Raw genomic sequence first — 21,844 nt, 5'->3', positions numbered from 1 at the left:
CATTAGTATACCAGATGGGTCTTTACAACAATCAGCAGTGGTCGCCGTTTGATCAGCTTTTTTAATTCCAGACTTTTAGTGAATTCAAATTCAGTTTCTGCACCTCTAAATTGGTCATTAGGCTCAACAAGCTTGCTCAGTTCAAACTCAGCTTGTGCTCTCAACTGCACTTTCCTGCCTGCTCTATTTCTCTCGATTCCCTCCAACAGGAAAAATAAAGCAATTGGTCTTAGCCTGGAATACGTTCAGCACCACAGTGACCCCACTGCCCCGTGGGGTAGACGGTTCCATTTATCCTCATCTCAGTCCCACACTGTTGACCCTTTGTCCCGAAGCTTTGACCCTAGTCCCTAGGCTACTGGATCTCCTTATGTGCCACACGCCAAACTGGCGCTCTGGCGAAGCATCCAGAGATGTTTTACGGCCCTAAAGGGACTAGGTGAATGTAAGCTGTTATTGTAATCACCTTCACCCGGAGTTGCTTTCTTCCTGTCATGCTCCTTGACTGGTGTAGTTACTGGAGTCTCGCTTTCTGCCAGCTCTGGGGATTTAGCGTTGTTCCGTGCAGTCTCCTCTGAATTCTGCCGCACCAGCTCTCCCTTATCTTTGGTCTTTTTTTTACTTTCCACAATGTTGTGAGAAGATGGTCGTCTTTTCATGGGCGAAGACTTGCTGCTGGAAGTGGGAGATGGCGGAAACTCTTTGCTGGAGCTGGGAGAGCGCGTTCGAATCTTTGAGTTGGCCCTGCAGGACAGTCAGCAAAGAACATTCCACACACTTGTTGAACCTTGACACATACTTCATGCATTTTGTACTTGTGTTGTTGCTGTGTTGAGTCTTTCTCGAGAAACTAACAAAAACTTAGCCCATTCTTTTAAGATTTTCACATTTATACTAATAGTTGTTTGGGCTGCAAAAGTGCGGCTGCAAGAGAGACATATTTTGTCCAATTTTTCATCTTTCACCCATCAGGACATTTCACGAGAATACCAAAGTAAAAATAACATTTACACAGCACGAAAGGATAGCATTGGCTGGTTGGCAAGTGGACTCTGATTGGTTCAGCCATTGAGATTGCACCAGTTTATGATGGCTGACAGTTAATTGTCCAAGGTTGTTTATATTGTAAACTAGGCAGGTTGACTCTGATCAGTCAAGGCATTGCCCTGCGAAACGAAGTAGACAATGGCTGCAAATTATTTTGTAACATTGAGACAGATGGAACATTTATTCTTTCAGTCTAGAAAGAATAGGATCTGGTGCATTAAAGTATCTACCTTCTCCTACAGAGGAGCATGTCAGGCTGTTAGCTCAATGGACAATCCTAAATTTATCCGCACCATAAATCTTTGCACACTCAGGGTTACATCGCAAATGCTGACCAGTTGCAGAATCATATCTGGTATTGGACACTTTTGATGGGAGTTTTTCAAATGTGAGCTGCTTAGGCCTGGTCAGTACCTTGCTCATTGCAAACAGCCAAAGAATTTGCTGACACTCTTCATGACATACCACCCATATCAGACCATCAATGAAATTCATATACCGCGTTAGTCAAAAACTGGCAGTTAACTGTCAGGTGTCATCAACTGGTGCAATACCCACAGCAAAAAGGTCTACCAAACAGGACCAACTTAGCAACCAATTAGCACTGCCTTCTCATAACCATAAATTTTGTATTCCGTTTACACCTGACATTTGTGGTGGACATGTTGTTGCAAGTGATTCTGAAAGATAAGATTTACATGCATTTGGAGAAGCAAAGACCAATTAGTGCATGGTTTTGTGTGAGGGAATTTGTGTCTCACAAACTTGATTGAGCTTTTTGAGGAAGTAACCAAAAGAAAAGATTGATGAGGTCAGAGCAGTAGATGTTGTTTACATGGACTTCAGTAAAGCCTTTGACAAGGTTCCACATGGTAGACTGATTAGTAAAGTTAGATCAGATGGCATTCAGGGACAGCTTGCCAGTGGGTACAAAATTGGCTTGCCAGTTGGAGACAGAGAGTGGTGATGGAGGGTTTTTTGTCGGTCTCGGTCTGGAGGCCTGCGACCAGCGGTGTTCCATAGGGATCGGCGCTGGGTCCACTTTCGTTTGTCATATTTATATAAATGATTTAGATGAGAATATAGAAGGCATGGTTAGCAAGTTTGTGGATGACACTGAAATCAGTGGCATGATGGACAATGAAGAAGATTATCTAAGATGGCAAAGAGATCTTGATCAATTGGGTCAATGGCTGAGGAGTGGCAGATGGAGTTTAATTTGGATAAATGCAAAGTATTGCACTTTGGTGAAAAAGAACAAGGGAAGGACTTATACAATTAATAGTAGGGCCCTGAATAATGTTGTAGAATAGAAAAGCCTAGGGGTTCAGGTACATAATTCTGTCACATGTAGACAGGGTGGTTAAGAAGTGACGCATTATCCTCCGACACTTCCGCCATTTACAATCCGACCCCACCACCCAAGACATTTTTCCATCCCCTCCCCTGTCTGCTTTCCGGAGAGACCACTCTCTCCGTGACTCCCTTGTTCGCTCCACACTGCCCTCCAACCCCACCACACCCGGCACCTTCCCCTGCAACCGCAGGAAATGCTACACTTGTCCCCACACCTCCTCCCTCACCCCCATCCCAGGCCCCAAAATGACATTCCACATCAAGCAGAGGTTCACCTGCACATCTGCCAATGTGGTATACTGCATCCACTGTACCCGGTGCGGCTTCCTCTACATTGGGGAAACCAAGCGGAGGCTTGGGGACCGCTTTGCAGAACACCTCCGCTCAGTTCGCAAAAAACAACTGCACCTCCCAGTCGCAAACCATTTCCACTCCCCCTCCCATTCTCTAGATGACATGTCCGTCACGGGCCTCCTGCAGTGCCACAATGATGCCACCCGAAGGTTGCAGGAACAGCAACTCATATTCCGCCTGGGAACCCTGCAGCCATATGGTATCAATGTGGACTTCACCAGTTTCAAAATCTCCCCTTCCCCTACTGCATCCCTCAACCAGCCCAGTTCGTCCCCTCCCCCCACTGCACCACACAACCAGCCCAGCTCTTCCCCCCCACCCACTGCATCCCAAAACCAGTCCAACCTGTCTCTGCCTCCCTAACCGGTTCTTCCTCTCACCCATCCCTTCCTCCCACCCCAAGCCGCAACCCCCGCCACCTACTAACCTCATCCCACCTCCTTGACCTGTCCGTCTTCCCTGGACTGACCTATCCCCTCCCTACCTCCCCACCTACACACTCTCCACCTATCTTCTTTACTCTCCATCCTCGGTCCGCCTCCCCCTCTCTCCCTATTTATTCCAGTTCCCTCCCCCCATCCCCCTCTCTGATGAAGGGTCTAGGCCCGAAACGTCAGCTTTTGTGCTCCTGAGATGCTGCTTGGCCTGCTGTGTTCATCCAGCCTCACATTTTACTATCTTGGAATCTCCAGCATCTGCAGTCCCCATTATCTCAGTGTGGTTAAGAAGGTGTTTAGCACGCTTGCCTTCGTTGTTCAGATCTTTGAATACAGGAGTTAGGACATCATGTTTAGGTTGTACAGGACATTGGCGAGGCCTCTTCCGGAATACTGTATTTAGTTCTGGTTGCCCTGTTATTGGAAGGATATTATTAAATGGAGAGGGTTCAGAAGAGATCGACCAGGATGTTGACAGAAATGGAGAGTTTGAGTTATAAGGAGAGGGTGGGGCTTTTTTCCACTGCAGCGTAGGAGGTTGAGGGGCGAAGTTATCGAGGTTAATAAAATCATGAGGGGCATAGATGAGGTGAATAGCAAGGGTCGTTTCCCTAGAGTGGGGGAATTTAAAAGTAAGGGACATATTTTTAAGGTGACAGGAGAAAGTTTTATAAAGAACACGAGGGGCAACTTTTTCACACAGAGAGTGGTTCATGTGTGGAGTGAACTTCCAGAGGAAGTGATGGATGCAGGTACAATTACAAGATTTAAAAGACATTTGGATAAGTATATGAATAGGAAATGTTTGGAGGGATATGATCCAAGCGCAGGCAGGTGAGGCCAGTTTAGTTTGGCATTATGGTCGGCATGGACCAGTTGGACTGAAAGGTCTGTTTCAGTGCTGTATGACTCGACAAGTCTACTTCATTCTGGCGAATTGTTCTGATCAGTCCAAGGTGAAAAGCTTAAGAGAATGTTTTATTTTAATTCAGTAATATATTTATATTGTTATGGTGGCTCGGTTTGTAGCACTGTAGCTCTGAATTAAGAGGGTTCAAATCTCAATCCAGTAATGGGACATACCAATGCAGTACTGAGGGAGTGCTGCACTGTTAGGGGCACAGACTTTCACATAAGACGTTCCACCATAAGATGTGTGTAACTGCTCCACTGTTTTACTTCAGAGAAGGCCCCCCTCTTGTCTTCTTCAGTTATTATGTTACCACAAACTAAAGGTGATGTGATCATTTCCACTTTGCTGTTCATGGGAGATGCTGTGTACAATTCGCCTCATGTTTTTCTTACATTATAACTGCAACTAGAATTCAGAAGGAGCTTCACTGTGAAAATAAAAACAAAATCCCCTGCTTTGATTGCCTGGCTATCTGGTGCAGAAACACAAGCACACTCTCTTTGCGATACCTGCCTATGTTGATATTTCCCCAAGGGCTATAGTGAATTGATTATGAATGCTTGGGTGAGTTTCAAAAACTGTAATTCCAGGTAGGGGCTCTGAATTTCCAGTTTGAGTGACAGTTTAAATCAGCTATTGAAGCATTAACTGTCTCTAATGTAGGTTCAGAATATAAGTCTGTTTTTATTATCAATTGACCACTTAAATGCTTTGAATGGATTTTATGATTGATATTTTATTCTATTGTCAGGTGTGTATAAAGGGGCTATGTCAGCGTGTTCAAATTTCATTATATTTTTCTCCATTTCCATGCAGCTCCTGACATGTCCCCATGGGGAATACTGACTGAGTGACAAGGGGATGGGAATAGCGGGAAAGCGGGTGCAGGTCTGGTTGATTTGGATTGCTAACACATCCAGGCATGGGTGCTCTGAGGAGGACACAGACTGTAGGGGTGTGAGAGCTGAAGCCTAAAGGGATTTACTGCTTCTAAACAAAATATTGTGTAACACAGTCCCAGGGAAAGGAGGAGAGCCATCCAACCATCCAACTTCGGAAGCTCCACACTTCCATTGCCACCACACTCTGTTTCCAAGGACGGTATCCCATCCCTGCCTGCTCCCTAAAGAAGAAAACAAAGTGTACTGAGGGCACTTTCAGTGGGATGCAACAGACATCTCTCCAACTTGTTGTATGCAACTTACAACTATATTGTTCCACTGGAAAGGCAATTGAACCACATCGATCCTATATAGGAAACTCAATGACTCTGTGTTATTGGAATTCTGGAGGCGGCTTTAGGAATTAATAGGCAGCTCAGCATAGGAGTTAGGACTCAGAAGAAATCCCTATGACCTGAGTAAGATGGAATGTGGTACAGTCATACAGCATGGAAGAAGACCCTTCAGTCCAACATGTCCATGCCTACCAGGTTTCTGAAACTATACGAGTCCCATTTGCCTGCATTTGGCCCAAATCCCTCTAAACCCTTCCCATCATGTACCTGTCTTTTAAATGTTGTCATTGTACCAGCCACCACCACCTCCTCTGACAGCTCATTCCATACACCCACCACCTCCTGTGTAAAATAGTTGCCCCTCAGGGTCCCTTTTCAATCTTTCCCCTCTCACCTTAAACCTATGCGGTCTAGTTTTGGACTCCCCTATCCTACAGAAAAAGACCTTTTGCTGTTCACTCTATCTATACCCCCTCATGGTTTTATAAACCTCTACAAGTTCACCTATCAACCTCCTACAGTCCAGGGAAAAAATGTCCCAGCCTATTCAGCCTCTCTTTATAACTCAAACCCTCTAGTCCCGGTAACATTCTTGTAAATCTTTGCTGTACCCTTTCCAATTTTATTACATCCTTCCTACAGCAGGGCAACCAGAACTGTACACAAAAGAGGCCTAGATAACAAAGTGCGGAGCTGGATGAACACAGCAGGCCAAGCTGCTATCTGCAGTTCCCATTATCTCTGATCACAAAAGAAGCCTCATCAGTGTCCTGTACAGCCGTAATATGACGTCCCAACTCCTATATTCAATGCACTGACCAATGAAGGCAAGCATGCCATCCTTCTTTGCCATCCTGTCTATCCATGACACTACTTTTAAGGAACTATTAAAACCTAGGTCTCTGTTCGAAAACACTCCCTAGGGCCCTACCATGAACTGTGTAAGCCCTACCCTTGTCTGTCTTAGCAAGATGGAACACCTTGCATTTATCAAAATTAAACTCCATCTGCCACTCCTTGGCCCACTGGGCCCAGTTGATCAGGATCCCACCATAATTTAGATAATATGACCAGCGTATCATCAATTTTGGCGTCATCCGCAAACTTAATAACCACGTTTCCTAAGTTCGCATCCAAATCATTTATATAAGTGACAAACAACAATGGACCCAGCACTGATAATTCCAGCTCCGTGCTGATTACAGGACTGCAGACCGAAAAACCCTCTATCACTACCCTCTGCTTCTTACCGTCAAGCCAATTTTGTTTCCAATTGGCTAAGTCTCCCTGGGTCCCATGTGATCCAACTTTCCCAACCAGTCTACCATGCAGAATCTTGTCAAAGGCTTTGCTAAAGTCCATGTAGACAACATTTACCAGTCTATCCTCATCTATCTTCTTGGTCATGTCCTCAAGGTTTTATGTTGGGAGAAGCCATGAGAGTCAAGGAAAAAGCTGGTGGCATTAACTAATTAGAGCAGTTACTAAAGTGCAGTCTGAGAAGCTCACAGGTAACATTATTTGATGTAACTGGCCAAGAGTGGAGCTCAGGGGAAATCCCAGTTTTAGTCTGGCAAAGTTAGCTGTCAGTGAAATGCTGGGTTTATGCCTATAAATTAGGACTCGAGTATATTTCAGAGTCCAGGGTGGGTATAGACCCAGGAAGTCAGGATGGTTTACCAGAAAGGTCCTTGAGGCAGTCCACAACATGGAGGTTCTTGGGAAGGAATATCAAGGGGGCAATTATGGAGTAACACACATGATGTGGCCTGACTATATTTGCTGATTGAATAGTGCCATTTGATTACTGCCTGCTCCCCATATTTAGCCCAAATTGATTCTGGATGTTCGTAGATTCCCTACAAATCTGGAAGCAGGCTATTCGGCCCGTCGAGTCAACACCAGCCCTCAGAAGGCCATCCCGTTCAAATCAACCCCCTATCCTAACCCTGCATTTTCCACCCTGGACTCTATGGACAATTTAGCATGGCTAATTCGCCTAACCTGAACATCTTGGGGCTGTGGGAGGAAACCGGAGCGCCCAGAGGAAACCCACACAGACACGGGGAGAACGTGCAAACTGCACACAGACAGTCGCCCGAAGATGGAATCGAATCCAGGTCCCTGGCGCTGTGAGGCAGCAGTGCTAAGAACATTGTGGGTCAACCTACAGCTGGTGGACTGCAGCGGTTCAAGAAGGCAGCTCACCACCACCTTCTCAAGGGGGCAACTAGAGATGGGCAAGAAATGCTGTCCCAGCCAGCAACTCCCACAACCCAAAAATAAATAGAGTTGTATGTATATTTCTAGATTGTATTGTGATAATGTTATTTAGAACAGTTTATTGTTTGTACAAAGTCAAACTGATGGCTTTGTTGTCTTACTGAGTCTTTTGGATCTCACACTTTGTTGACAATAAAAAAGTAAAAGCTATTGGTCACAAGCCAGACTGTAATGTTAATTTGGCAGCATAGCAAGTGGTTACAAAAATGGGAGAGGAGACAGTTGCCAATGATGAGTAAATTGAGCTGATATTCCCTGGAGTTTAGCAGAATGAGATGGTCTATAAGACTCTGTACGCTGGGTAATGAGAGACTGCTGTCCTTTGGTTGGGGAAATCCAGGATAAGATGATGATCATTTAGGGCTGAGATGAGGAGACATTTTTTCCACTGAAACGGCTGTGACACGTTGGAATTCTCAATCTCAGAGGAGCTGGGTATTTAATACTGGGAAAGGTAGATTTTTGGTCTCTTGGTGAGTGGATAGGAAAGGGGAGCTGATGCTGAAGGTGAGTGTTAGAACTGGCTTGCTGGGCCAAATGGTTACTCATGCTCCTCTTGCCGGTATCCAAGCCCACAAACCTTTGCCTCCCACCGGGCAGCTAGCTCTGAACTAAGTCACCTGTTGACCTTTGGACAGTTAACATGATCACTCACTTCACAGCAGGTGATGATGACCTCTTGGACATGTTTGCGGGAGACTGAGATCTTCTGAGAGTCGACGTCACACTTGACACAGGCCCAGGGGATGGTTGCCTTTTTGCCTTTTTTGTTTTCTCTGTCTAAAAGGAACAGTTTTTGATTTAAATTCACAAAGAATCTAGAAAAACTGAAACATGAATAAAGCCGAAAGAAAAATAAAACAGTGGCATACACTTATGGGCAGTGGCTGAACCTGGGTCCCTAGCACTGGGAGGCAGCAGTGCTAAGTACTGAGCCACTATGACCTTATTGAGCAGGATAGCAGGCTCAAGGGGCCAAGTGTCCTACCCCTGCTCTTAATTCACATGTTCTTTCAGAAGTTGTACAGTGAGAAGGGTGGCAAGTTCAGGGAACCCTGGATTTCAAGGAGAAAGACATTGTGGCCAGGGATTTCAATTGGGATATTGAGGTTCTAGAACGCATTCGGATTAATCAAGAGGTGGAATTTGACACTTTAATAGGCATACAGTGCATAAATCCCCAGGGCCTGATGAAATGGCTCCCAGGCTGCTGAGGCCCTGGTGGATATATTTTACACTTTGCTGGCCATGGGTGAAGTGCCAGATGACAGGAGGATAGCTAATGGGGTTCCTTTGTTCAGGAAGGACAACAGGGACAGACCAGGTAATTACAGACCCCAGGCAGGCCGATGTCAGCGGCAGGGAAATTATTGGAAAAAAATTCTGAGAGACAGGATCAATCCACACTCCAATAGGGAGAAATTGATCAGGGACAGTCAGCACGGGTTTGTTACAGGGAGGTCTTGTCTGACTAATTTAACTGAGTGTTTTGAAAAGGTGACTAAATACGTTGATGAGGGTAGTGCAGTTGATACTATCCACATAGACTCTGGCAAGGTCCCACATGGAAGGCTGCACCAAAAGGTGGGATCCCATGGGATCCATGGCAAGTTGGCAAACTGGATCCCAAATCTGGTTTACAAATAGGAGGCAGAAGGTAGAGGATTGATTTTGCGATTGGAAGCCTGTGACCAGTCGAGTACCAGAGGGATCAGTGCTGGGACGCTTGCTGTTTGTTATGTACATTAACAACTTGAACATGAATGTAGAAGGTATAGTTATTAAGTTTGCAGATGAAGCGAACATCGATGTTGTTGCTCACGAGCTGGATGGTCACAGGCTACAGTCTGATATCAATGTGCTGTCCAATTGGGCAGAAGAATGGCAGATGGAATTTAATTCTGGTAAGTGTGAGGTGATGCATTTTGGGAGGTCTCATATGGGTTAGGAAGTACACAATAAATGGTAGATCCCCAGGGAGTACTGAGGAACAAAGGGACTTTGGTGTGCAAATCCATGGATTACTGGGGATGTCAGCACAGGTAGGCAGAGTGGTGAAGAGGGCATATGGGATGCTTTCCTTCGTTAACTAGAGTGAAGCATACAGGAGTAAAGAAGCTTGTTACAAATTCAGAAAACATTAGTTATGTCATAGGAATACAGTGTGCAGTTCTGGTCACCACACTTTAAAAAGGATGTGGTTGCACTGGAGAAGGTCAGAGGAGGTTCACCAGGATATTGCTTGGGATGGGAAGTCTCAGTTATGAGGAAAGACTGGATAGATTGGATCAATTTTCCCTAGAGCAGAGGAGGCTGTGTGGGAATCTGATTAATGTACACAAAATTACGACAGGCATAGATAGAGTAGGTGAGAATCTTTCCCCTGTGGCAGACGTGTTTAAGACCAGTGGGCACAGGCTTGAGGTGTGGAGCAAGGGGTTTAAGAGGAGATCTGAGGTAATTTTTTTTCACCCAGAGGGCAGTGGAAATAAGGAATGTGCTGCCTGAGAAAGTGGAGGAGGCAGGTCTGTAAACAATCCATGGAGCTCTGAGTTGGCACATGAAACGCCGACAATAACATGCTTTTCACCAATAAATACAGAGCCCTCTTGTTATGTACGTTCTGCAGCTACATCAACTCCATTCATGGTTCTTTCCCCTACCTGTTGCAGTTCTGTTGTCATTGTCGACTTTGTCCCTCCTGGCGAGATCGCTGTCCCATTCGGTGTGTCTCCAGGAGGACTGAGTGCAGACTTGGAATTGGTCTTGTGGGGACTAGTCAACACTACACAGGAGCAGACATGGGACACTAAGAAGTTAAACTTTCAGAGAAAACAGCACAAAGGGGCACAGTCCAAAAGGGGAGACAAACGAAGATTCACATTAGTGAAGAAACCTAAAGTGACCTGCCTACCGCAACTATTTGCATTGGAGGACACGAGCTGTAACATGCTGCTATTACAAAGTCAAGTAATTTTGGCTGGATTACCCTCAGAGTAACGGCGAACAGTTCTGGTCTCCACAATATCAGAAGTCTAGACTCAAGAGTGACCTGATAGAGGTCTTCGAAATTATGGAAGGGTAGAATTAGCACAGGGAAGGAGTTCCCACACTGAAAAGGGGAAAAGCAGGCAGTATATGTTTTCTTGTAATTACATGTATGACTATGATTAAAAAATGCACGTTTGGATAGATGTACTTACCATTAGAAGGATAATACTGTTATAATGGATAATATCATCATGTGTATTTGTATGAGGTCTGGGTAGTACAGCCATTGTGTACTAGCCTAGAACATAGACTATGGGTACACTGCTGGGTAGAGATATAGATGAGACAATGTGTAACCTTTTGACTATTACCTGTAGCAACAGTTGATTGAAAGCTTGTTATTTGTAAAAACAGTATAACATATCAGTTTCGCAATAAAGATTTGAGCTGTACACCACTTTTGGGTGGGTACATCTTCCATGAACAGATGTTTGAACAAAGAACCTTGAGTCTTGTCTGGTCTAAGAGGAAATAAAAGGTTAAACTCGCCACTTCACACTCACAAGGGACAACAGGGCTACATAGGGTGAAGAAAAGATTGTTACTGAGAAATCCAAGCAGGAATTTGGGAAATAAAAATCCCGTTTAGCTAATGAGCGATGAGAAAGTGCAGCAAAATACCCTGTGGAGTAGTTACAAGCGAATGAGCATAAGGAAGTCAGTCGTTGGCAGGCAGCCATTTGTAAGAATTTCATGTCAATTCCTGCATTTCCCCACCAGCACCTCCCAAAGGTGAATTACATGGAAGCATTTAAAGGGGGGTGCGAGGGGAGGGGAGAGGAACATGAGGTTACAGTAACAGGGTGAGAACGTGAGGTCGAAGGCAGAGGACGGTAATATATGGCCTGTTTTATGTGCACTAAATCCTGTGTGTGATGTTACACAGCTATTCTGCAGAGTCACTTCACCAGAGAATGACCTTCCACATCTGACTGTTGGCGTGGAACTCTCAAAAGTTCAACTGCAAACGGTTCTCAACACACAACCCCGGTTCAAGTCAAGATTGTGAGACCTTTAACTGGGCCTGGTGTTTTCTCACTGAAGAAGTCAGGAGATGATGCTTTGGCTCATCTAACCAATTGCGCTCTCCCACTCTAGCCACTGTTATTTGCTGCTTGGTCTCTGGGATCTCTGAATAGGAGCACACAGCCATCGTCCGATTGAGAAAGCCTCAAAAACTAAAAGCCACAGTTCAAGTTGTGGGTAACTGTTGGTGTTGTACCAACAACAACTCAGAGGGAACTGAGTAGTGCCTGGAATAGGATGCTTTCTCTGATCCTTCTGATCATGTTGTGTTGGAATTCGGTGAGGGTGGAATCATGAGATAAGAGGTAACTATGGTGAACGGTGAAACCAAGAGACCACCTCCTTGGCAATGAGATGGCAGAAGCAACAGAATCAGGAATGAAACTTGGGGAGAAAGTAGGAACAGAGCTGGGTGTTCAGCCGCAATCATATTGAATGGCAGAGCAGACTGGAAGGGCCGAATGGCCAACTCCTGCTCCTATTTTCTTTGAAACTTGTAAATAGAAGAAAAAAAGTACAGGAGCCTAAGCCTGCACACTTTAGCACAGCCAACCCATCCTAACCTGCACATCTTTGCACTGTGGGAGGAAGTCGGTGCACCCGGAGGAAACCCACGCAGACACAGGAAGAATGTGCAAACTCCACACAGACAGTTGCCTGAGGGTGGAATCAAACTCAGGTCCCTGGGGCTGTGAGGCAGCAGTGCTAACCACTGAGCCACCGTGCCAGTGCGATAAAACTCTGCATCGGGGAGGCTTGAACCTGGACTTTCTGGCCCAGACACAGAGACACTACCACGCAACTCAAAGCTCCGTTAAACACTAATTAGCACAGAATTGTCACAATGCAGAAGTAGGCCATTCAGCCCATTGTGTCTGCCTAGTGCTAATTCCCTGCTTCTTCTCCATGTCTCCGGACACCATGACTATCCAAATAGCCATCCACTGCCTCTCTTGAATGCCTCAATTGAACCTGCCTCCACTACATTTCCTGGCAGTGCACTCCAAACCCTAACCACTCACTGCATGGAAAAGATTATTCTCACATCACCCTTGTTTCATTTGCACATCACATTCCCCTCTCGTTCTTGGTTTCCCTACTTTTCCCTACGTACTTTAACCAGCTCACTCATGACTTCGAAAACCTCTATCAAATCTCCTCTCTTCTATCCCAGGAGATCAGTCCCCAACTTCTTCAGCCTGTTCTCATCACTGAAGTTTCTCAATCCCTGGAGGCCATTCTTGTAAACCATGTCTGCAGTCTCTCTCCAATGTATTCACAGCTTACCCAGAATGTGGCTCCCACAACTATGTACAATTATGGAACGATGACTAAACACACCAACGTTTTCCCAGGAGATTCTGGGTCCCTCCCATCAGCAGCTACCAAAATTAATCCGATTTTGCTGCATGTGATGTTGTGACAGCCTAATTCTTACGAAAAGTGACAAGTTTCAGCTCAAATGGGGATACACAATAGACGTTTCAAATGGTCTTCCAGGCACATTCTTATATTTGTTCTTTCTTCTACAATTAAAGTGAGTGTGTCTAAAAAAAAGCGACAACTAAAACAGAAATAACAAGGTGTAGAGCTGGATGAACACAGCAGGCCAAGCAGCATCAGAGGAACAAGAAGGCTGACGTTTCCAGAATAGACCCCTTCTTCATTTCTGAAGAAGGGTCCAGACCCAAAACATCAGCCTTCCTGCTCCTCTGATGCTGCTTGGCCTGCTGTGTTCATCCAGGTCTATACCTTGTTATTTCAGATTCTCCAGCATCTGCAGTTCCTACTATCTCAGAGACAACTAAAACAGTATGTCATTATCTCAACATGAGCAAAATGTGCACCATTGAGGGACTGTCACAATTTGATAACAAAAATCACATCAATCACTGTTCTAACAAGAACATTAGAAATTGTATGAAAGGCATTTTGAAAAGTGTGTTCAAGCAACACAGTCACATAAAGTGAACATTTTCAAAAATTCGTTCCTGGAATATGGGCATCATTAGTGATGACAATACATTCCTCTCATACAGTATAAATTCTACAACAAACTGTTATTCTTGCAAGTTGTCCTGATGATTATCAGATGAAATGTTTTGATAAAGTGTGTCTTTTTTCATCAGGACATACATATATATTCAGGAGGTGTAGACTGTAAAGTGACATTTGAAAGACTCACGTTTTAATACAAAGCACGTTTTGAGTAAAGTGAAGTTGGATCTCTCCCCTTCCCCCACCGCATCCCAAAACCAGCCCAGTTCGTCCCCTCCCCCCACTGCACCACACAACAAAAGCTCTGATGAAGGGTCTAGGCCCGAAACGTCAGCTTTTGTGCTCCTGAGATGCTGCTTGGCCTGCTGTGTTCGTCCAGCTTCACACTTTGTTATCTTGGATCTCACACTCTGTTCTTTGATTTTTGAGCCTTGTGTGGTTGACCTGAACAACAACAGTGAATAATCTGATAACAGACTGACGTGTTTCCTTCAGGGTAAAGTGGGCATCAGGAAATGACTGATATCAACAGCAGCAGAATTGTACTCCACCTCAATCTGTAACCTCATGGTCCAGCATATCCCCTACTCAACCATTACCATCAAGCCTGGGGATCAACCCTGGTTCAAAGGAGAGTGCTAAAGTCATCAAACAGGACTACTTGCATGCTAAACAGTGAAAGCAGCAAGCGATAGACAGCTAAGCGATCCCACAGCCAACAGGTCAGATCTAAGCTCTGCAGTCCTGCCACATCCAGTCATGAATGGTGGTGGATAATTAAACAACTCACTAGTTTTAGATTCCCCTACCATGGGGCAAAGCTGTTGGCTATCTACCTTATCTATGCCTCTCATGATTTTACAGGCCCCTATAAGGACACCCCTCAGTATGCTATGCTCCAGGGAAAATAGCCCCAGCATATTCAGTTTCTCATACAGTGACAGAGATATACAACACGGAAACAAATCCTTCAGTCCAATTTATCCATGCCGACCAGCTAACCTAATCTGATCTAGTCCCATTTGCCAGCATTTGGCCCATATCCCTCTAAACCCTTCCTATTCATATACCCATCCAGGTGCCTTTTAAATGCTGTAATTGTACCAAACTCCACCACTTCTTCTGGCAGCTCATTCCATACACGCACCATCCTCTGCATAAAAAAAAACTGTCCCCTGGATCCCTTTTAAATCATTAACCTTTCACCTTAAAGTATGCCCATTAGTTTTGGACTCTTATTGGCGAAGAGACCTTGGCTACTTACCCCGTCTATGTCCCTCATGATTTTATAAACCCCCATAAGGTCACCCCTCAGCCTCCAACACGGCAGGGAAAACAGCCCCAGTCTAGACGCCCTCTCCCCATAACTTCAACCCTCCAACCCTGGCAACATCCTTGTAAATCTTTTCTGAACCCTTTCGAGTTTAACAACATTCTTCCTATAGAAGGGCAACCAGAATTGAATGCAGTATTCCAAAAGTGGCCTCACCAATGTCCTGTACAGCCACAACATGACCTCCCAACTCCTAAGGTCAATGCACTGATCAGTGAAGGCAAGCAGACCAAATGCCTTCTTCATTATCCTAGCTACCTGCGATTCTACTTTCAAGAGACTATAAACCTGCACTCCTTGGTCTCTTTGTTCAGCAACACTCCCCAGGACCTGACCATTAAGTGTATAAGTCCTGCCCTGATTTTCCTTTCCAACACGCAGCACCTCATATTTATCCATCTGCTATTCTCGGCCCATCTGATCAAGTATCATTCACTAAAGGACATTAGTGAACCAGATGAGCTTTTACAATAATCATTGGTGGTTACATGGTCATTAGCAATCGCCAGATTTTTACTGAATTCAAATTGCACTGCCTGCCATAGTGGTATTTGGACTCACATCCCCAGATCATTAGCCGGAGGGTCTGAATTACTAGATCAGTGACATTACCAGCACGCCACTGCCTCCCCAACCTGGAGGTACGGCTTGGGGATGGCTTACTGGTCTGTAATGAGTTAAGCACACGCTCCGGCCAGCACACTGGAGCTTCACTAGTCTGACTACAGTCTCAACCAACAGGGCTTCATATGTGAGGGTGTATTTGTAATTGTGTGCGTGCATGCGCATGCATGAATGTGTGTGTATATGTGAGAGTGAGTGCGTACAAGTCAACCTGTCATTGTGTGCGCGTGTGTGTGTGTGTGCATGCGTGTGCGCGCGTATGTGTGTGTGTACGTGTGAGAGAGAGAGACAGAGTGTGTGAGAGTCTGCGTGCAAGTGAGTGAGTGTGACGTTGAGCGAGTGTGATGTTGTGAGTGAGTGAGATTTTGAGAGTGAATGTGTGAGCGTGCGTATAAGTAGTGAGCAGGAGACTGTGTGATGAGGCCTTTAGCAATCTGTCTGAACAGAGTTGGGCGCATCATCCTGAGAAAACGAATGCTCGGAGTGGGGAGAGTGGAGGATTGCGGCTCACGGTGGACCATGCCAAAGCAGCCTTCAGGACCTCTTCCTCTCTCTCCTGATGAGCCTCTGTAATTTCCCAATTCCTAATGGACGTGAAGACCAGAAACTCAGTGAGTGCACAGCAGCAATTCCATCATAATCAGCTCTAACTTGCAAATAAAAAATATCATGAAAACCTCTAACTCTTTGTCAGAAAAAAAGAAAACAAATTCTCTATTCCCACCCTCTTGAATGTCACATTAGCTTAATCCATTTCTAAAGTTGTTAATGTGAGGCAAGAAATAAATGCATTGCCTAGAGTTCTTTGTAAGAATCACCGCTTGATAAGACAGCAGAACCTTGGCGATGTCCAACCAAACAGACAATCAGTTCAGCAATGTCTAACCCTGGCACCGCCACATCGGTGCTCCTATTAGTTAGACAGCACTGTTCATTACGGACCAAGGACTGGAGTCAGTTTCAGGGTGAAATACACATCTTGAAGACTGAGACAGTAGGAGGCCATTCAGCACTCGGACCACGTTCCAACAGATCACCTGTGTCTGCAACCTTTTCTGCACGGGCAGAGAGAAGGACGTCCCTAACACCACCCCCTCTCCTGAAGGGAATGGTCTCAAATCCACTTACAATCATCCTGCGGTCCAGCAAGCTAAAGACCATTAGAGCAGGCTGTTGAAGTGAAACACTGATGATAGAAGATACTGCTCTTGCACTCTCTCTCTCTCTCAAACCTAACCGAGAGCTTGCACTGTCCACTTGAATGTCAGTGTTTGGCTTAATTAAGACTTTAATGCAGTAAGCACAGAGTGTGTATGCATGCGCGCACACACACACACATGTTGCCAGCCTGTCACCGTGCCCACCACCCCCACCCCCAGCTGGATAATCACTTGCCTTTCTCAGGGGGCTGTGGGTTGCCTGCTGTCGAGGGTGAGAGGAGTTTGTCACTCTCTGACTCCATGTGTCTGGGCAGATTGGCAGCAGAGGCTGAGAATTTGTCTGGTGCTACAGAAGGGGGAGAGAGAGAGACAGAGAGGCTATTACATACAGAATGGCCATTCAAAAATCCACTACATGCACAATATGCCAACACAGAGGCTAAAAACAAATGAAAAACACAAACATGTTGAACAGGGCACGCATTTGAGCCTCAAAACAGTCTCACTCAAGGGCTAGGTAACAAGATAGTGGTGTACGGTTAAAATAATACAACCATCTTCGCCAATGACAGATCAATGAGAAAGTACACACCCTGAAACACACACACACACTGATAGACACCCGACTAGATACCCACGCAAGTACACAGATGCACACACACACTCAGACAGTACACACACACACATACACACACACATATACATGCGCAGACACACATAAACTCACAAACACACGCAAACTCAGAAACACGTACACACACACACACATATACATACACACACACACACACACACGTATACACACAAGTACACACAGACACACAAGTATACAGACTCACGCAGACATAGACAACACTTGCAAACACGTGTTACAAAACCTACATTTCGAGCAGTAATACAAACAGCAAAAGAAAAGCACATTGGAGCACTGGGTGGGTTAAACAGATGGGTGAGGACAACTCAACAAGACAGGAGAAGTGTTAAAACACCTAGGTATATTGTAATGATCCTAAATACCAGCAGTGGGACCAGCAGAATCAGAGACTTTGGCAGCAGAGGGGATGGTGAAAGTTAAACCTAGAGGACAGGGTGGGGCATTTTCTGGAGCACCTACACAATGGGAATAAAGGACATCAGTCAAACTGCCGAACTATCTGGTTGCTAAATAACAGGAGGCAAAGAAAACATTTCAGCAAACAGTGCACCCATCTTCCCCCCCCCCCCCCCCCCCCCCACCCCCAGAGTGTTTGGAACACATTGCAGGTCTGGGGTGAGGTGCCGGTATTAACTGCTGGAACCTCGCAGCTTATTGACTGACAGTGCACCTCTCCAGCTCACATCTTCCTCCCATTAGCAGGTTCAAGGACTGAGTGAGTGGTCGGCGATTAACCAGTCTCCTTTCTTTTAAACAGATACAGCGTTTTACAGCTGGTGACTGCTGCATCTCACACTGGGTCCAATTCTTACCAACCACACCCCCACCTGCTCACCCCCCACAACACCCCGTGTTACTGGGCTGCATTTTAAACCCAAGGTAACAGCTCAGTAACTACGCTCGTTGTAAATGACAGAGAAAGGTGGGGTGGCAGGGGGGCTTCAGAAACCCAAGCTGCTAAAAAAGCAGATTCCTGAGGGAGAGAAGATCAATCAGTGGCTTACCCTCAAGGTCCTTCTAAATCCATCTGCCCTGTACATCCGACACTAGGAATCTTCTCTTCTGTCTCACACAGGTTTCAATTCAATTTATAAAGACCAAAACAATTTCCGTCACTCACTGAGTGACAAAAGAGACTGACTTTAAATTAATTTCTTTCCTTATTTTAAATGGTTACGTTAAAGGAAATATAAGGTGGTTAAATAGCTTGAGGTTGTTTGTTTAATTTGTCCCCAGTCACTAAATTTTACTGAAAAAAATGCAAAGAATGGAGAACCTTAAACAATTGCTACTTCGTGTTAAAAATAAAACCCAGACAGGGGCTCTGATTTCTGAGAATAACTGTTGTGCTGGTAGGTAAAAATCTCAAAGTGCTGGTAAGGATCAGATGCTCTTTCTCTCTCTCTTTCTCTCTCTCACACACACACACACACACACACACACACACACACACACACACACACACACACACACACACACACACACACACACACTCATCATGTTGTCAGAGATGGAGCTGCAATGCGGTCAGTTCTCTCTCACTCACCATCCCTAGTCCCAGCTCCTGTAGGAGCTCCTGCTCCTCCCCAGGACCATCGCTTCTGCCACTGCTCCAGCTGTTGGCTGCGCTCTAAAGTGCGACGCATAATCGCCTCGTGACGCTGCTGAAAACAGAAGGACGGGAGGGAAGGAGGGGCCAGACAGATAAACACTACGATTCTTAAAAAAGAATCAGAACACGCGAGACTTCCAAAGCACTTTCACCGGGGAGGGGGAATCAAAACCACCTGCTTTTCCTGGGATTTTTCAGTTACCATCAGGAGCAGGATGTGGGGCAGGGTTACCACTGGCCTACGATGTGAATGTCAGTCTGCACCAGGGGGCTGCTCCTGCCCCTTTGTGGGTCCGGAGGCGCGGCCGGAGATTCTGATGAATAATGCTCGGGCCAGCGCTAAGTGCAGGCCTGTGGGGGCTGGCAGAGGCCTGATCCGTCGCTGATTCACTGTGTGTGACTCGATCACACAAACTGGTGAGCCGTTGAGAAATCCGTTAGAGATCCGGGCTCTGTATTGTCATGGGAGCCCTGCTGCACTGTCTCTTTATGTCAGGGCACCCTCACTCCCACCTCGCAGCATGTTTTTTTCCCAATACAGGTACACTCAGGATAAAACCTGAAATATTCAGATGCTCATAAGCCAGTGTTTTAAAAGATCGACATGTTACCTTCCCAGCTGAGTTTGTTCGGGTGAAAGGCTCTCCCCAACTGGTTCTAGATCTGAACGGTGATTTCTTTTAGCAGTGTGGCATGAATATTTTTCCCACCCTGACAGGGTGTGTCTGCGTGATTCAGCAGCAGAAACACGGAATCTTCCCGTGATTTGAATTCATCCACACCAGGCAATCTCATCCGCCATCGAACCTGAACCCAAACCCGTCCCCATGAAACAATCATTGAGACAAATCGGGAGGAGACTTCTCAAAGCTCCTTCTCTTCATCATTCCAGACAACAGGCTGAAGCAGACAGCTACAGGGGTTTCTGCTCACGACACCACCTAATAATTTATCTTCAGGGAGTACTGTACTCGCAATCAAGGCTTGGGGGTTGAGATCATGCATTTCTGCTGTTTCCAGGAGCCCCACCATTCACCGCTCCACCCCCAACATTTAAGCCTCTGCTTGCATCCACCAGGTGCCCAGGATTAGGAACCATAAATGGTTCAGCAAACTTGACTTTGTGTTCCCCTGCCTCTACTTAAAAAGGCCATCAAAAGCATAGGTTTCGCACATTACAACCTCTGTCAGACAAAAGCACGCAACTTGGTCATTCGTGCTGCGCAACGGGATCAGCTCCTTTGCACTTGGCCCCATGCAAAATCCAAGCAGCCAACAACATCCAAAAAACTTTGAACCTCACAAGCACCACAAAGAATAGTCCCACATAACAATGAGAATATCTTGACCTTTTAACATTCAAAAGACATTTGGACAGGTACACCTACGATATAGAGCGACATGGGCCAAATGTAAGCAAACGGGACTAGTTCAGTTTAGGAAACCTAGTCAGCATGGACGAGTTGGGCTGAGGGGTCTGTCTCTGTGGTATACAACTCTCTGACCTGATAGTGATATCGAATGATGCCTGGTTTCACTTCCAAGTCTAAAAATGTCAAAGTCCTTCCATTAAAACTAACATCAGCCCATTCACCTCAATAATGTGTAATTACTAACCACCTAAGTGGTTAGTGAAGATTTTCTCATTTTAAATTGGAACTAACCACACCTCCAAAGGCCCAGTGTGCAGCTAAAGAAAGGATCGCATTTTTTTTTAACCTTCCTGAGATTCTCTCAAGCTATTTTTGATTTTTGGGGCTACATTTTCATTTTCAGGGACTTTTGGTAAAGGTCTGGCAGGTGGAGTACAATGTTGATAAGTGTGAGATCATCCATTTTGGTAGGAATAACAGCAAAATGGACTATGTTTTAAGTGGTAAAATATTGCAATACGTTGCTATGCAGAGGGACTTGGGGTCCTTGTACATGAATCGCTGAAGGTGTGCAGCAGGTGATTAAAAAGGGAAATGGAATTTTGTCTGCCATTTCTCGAGGGATGGAGTACTGTGTGCAGTTTTGGTCTCCTTACTTGAGAAGAGATGTACTAGCACTGGAGGGGGTGCAGAGGAGATTCACTAACTGCTCCATTAGAAGATTTGCAGCAAGATAGCACCATCTTCTTATCTGTGTTGGACTGAAACAGTAGCAGAATTACATGAATTCAGCAATGTTTACCATCATAATCACCTTCCATTACAGTTAAAACCACAATAGGCAAGAAAGCATTCATTTCCAAGATACCACAACATTTAAATCAGTACAAGAAAACAGAAATAAGTTAGCAACAATTTCTCTTCCACAATAATTACTTCTACATGCAAAAAGCCAACCTAAACACATCTTCCACAAACTTGTAAGGTCATAGGTTATGTGTTTCCATCTCAGAAAAATGCACACAGATTTTAATCAGTCACTGCCTTTTTTTAAGTGCATCTCTGACCTCAGAATCAAACTTAAATTGATAAGAATGTTCATTAACATAGTATCCACTGCATTTCCCACAAATAGTAGCTCCTGAACATACGCAGCCTTAAGCCAGAGATTCCACATTCATTTGCAAATAGCGAGTTTTGAGAAGATTTGTAGCTCAGGTTGAGGTTCTGGATGTGAGTTTGCTCGCTGAGCTGGAAGGTTAGTTTTCAGATGTTTCGTCACCATTCTAGGTAACACCATCAGTGAGCCTCCGACGAAGCGCTGGTGTTATGTCCCGCTTTCTATTTATCTGGTTAGGTTTCCTTGGTGTCATTTGCAAATAATT

General features: G+C 45.2%; 1 protein-coding gene across 9 annotated transcripts in view; it reads right to left on the bottom strand.

Annotated features, from left to right (window-relative positions):
* The window catches only part of LOC125456764 (MAP7 domain-containing protein 2-like), a 135,684-nt gene that overhangs the window by 36,491 nt on the left and 77,349 nt on the right, over positions 1-21,844 (bottom strand). For 7 of the 9 annotated variants that reach the window (XM_059650480.1, XM_048540151.2, XM_048540157.2 and 4 more), the window contains 6 exons: positions 19,021-19,138; positions 17,837-17,929; positions 17,055-17,165; positions 10,291-10,412; positions 8,283-8,407; positions 467-744 (listed from right to left, as the gene is read on the bottom strand). In XM_059650480.1, the coding sequence (XP_059506463.1) occupies positions 467-744; positions 8,283-8,407; positions 10,291-10,412; positions 17,055-17,165; positions 17,837-17,929; positions 19,021-19,138 (847 nt within the window). The remainder of the gene's footprint in view (positions 1-466; positions 745-8,282; positions 8,408-10,290; positions 10,413-17,054; positions 17,166-17,836; positions 17,930-19,020; positions 19,139-21,844) is intronic. The other 2 variants (XM_059650481.1, XM_059650483.1) reach the window with 2 other exon arrangements.

This window comes from Stegostoma tigrinum, chromosome 12 (assembly GCF_030684315.1).
Source record: "Stegostoma tigrinum isolate sSteTig4 chromosome 12, sSteTig4.hap1, whole genome shotgun sequence".
NCBI lineage: Eukaryota > Metazoa > Chordata > Chondrichthyes > Orectolobiformes > Stegostomatidae > Stegostoma > Stegostoma tigrinum.
Note: the sequence above shows the minus strand (reverse complement) of the source record. Positions and strands in the feature narration are given on the sequence as shown.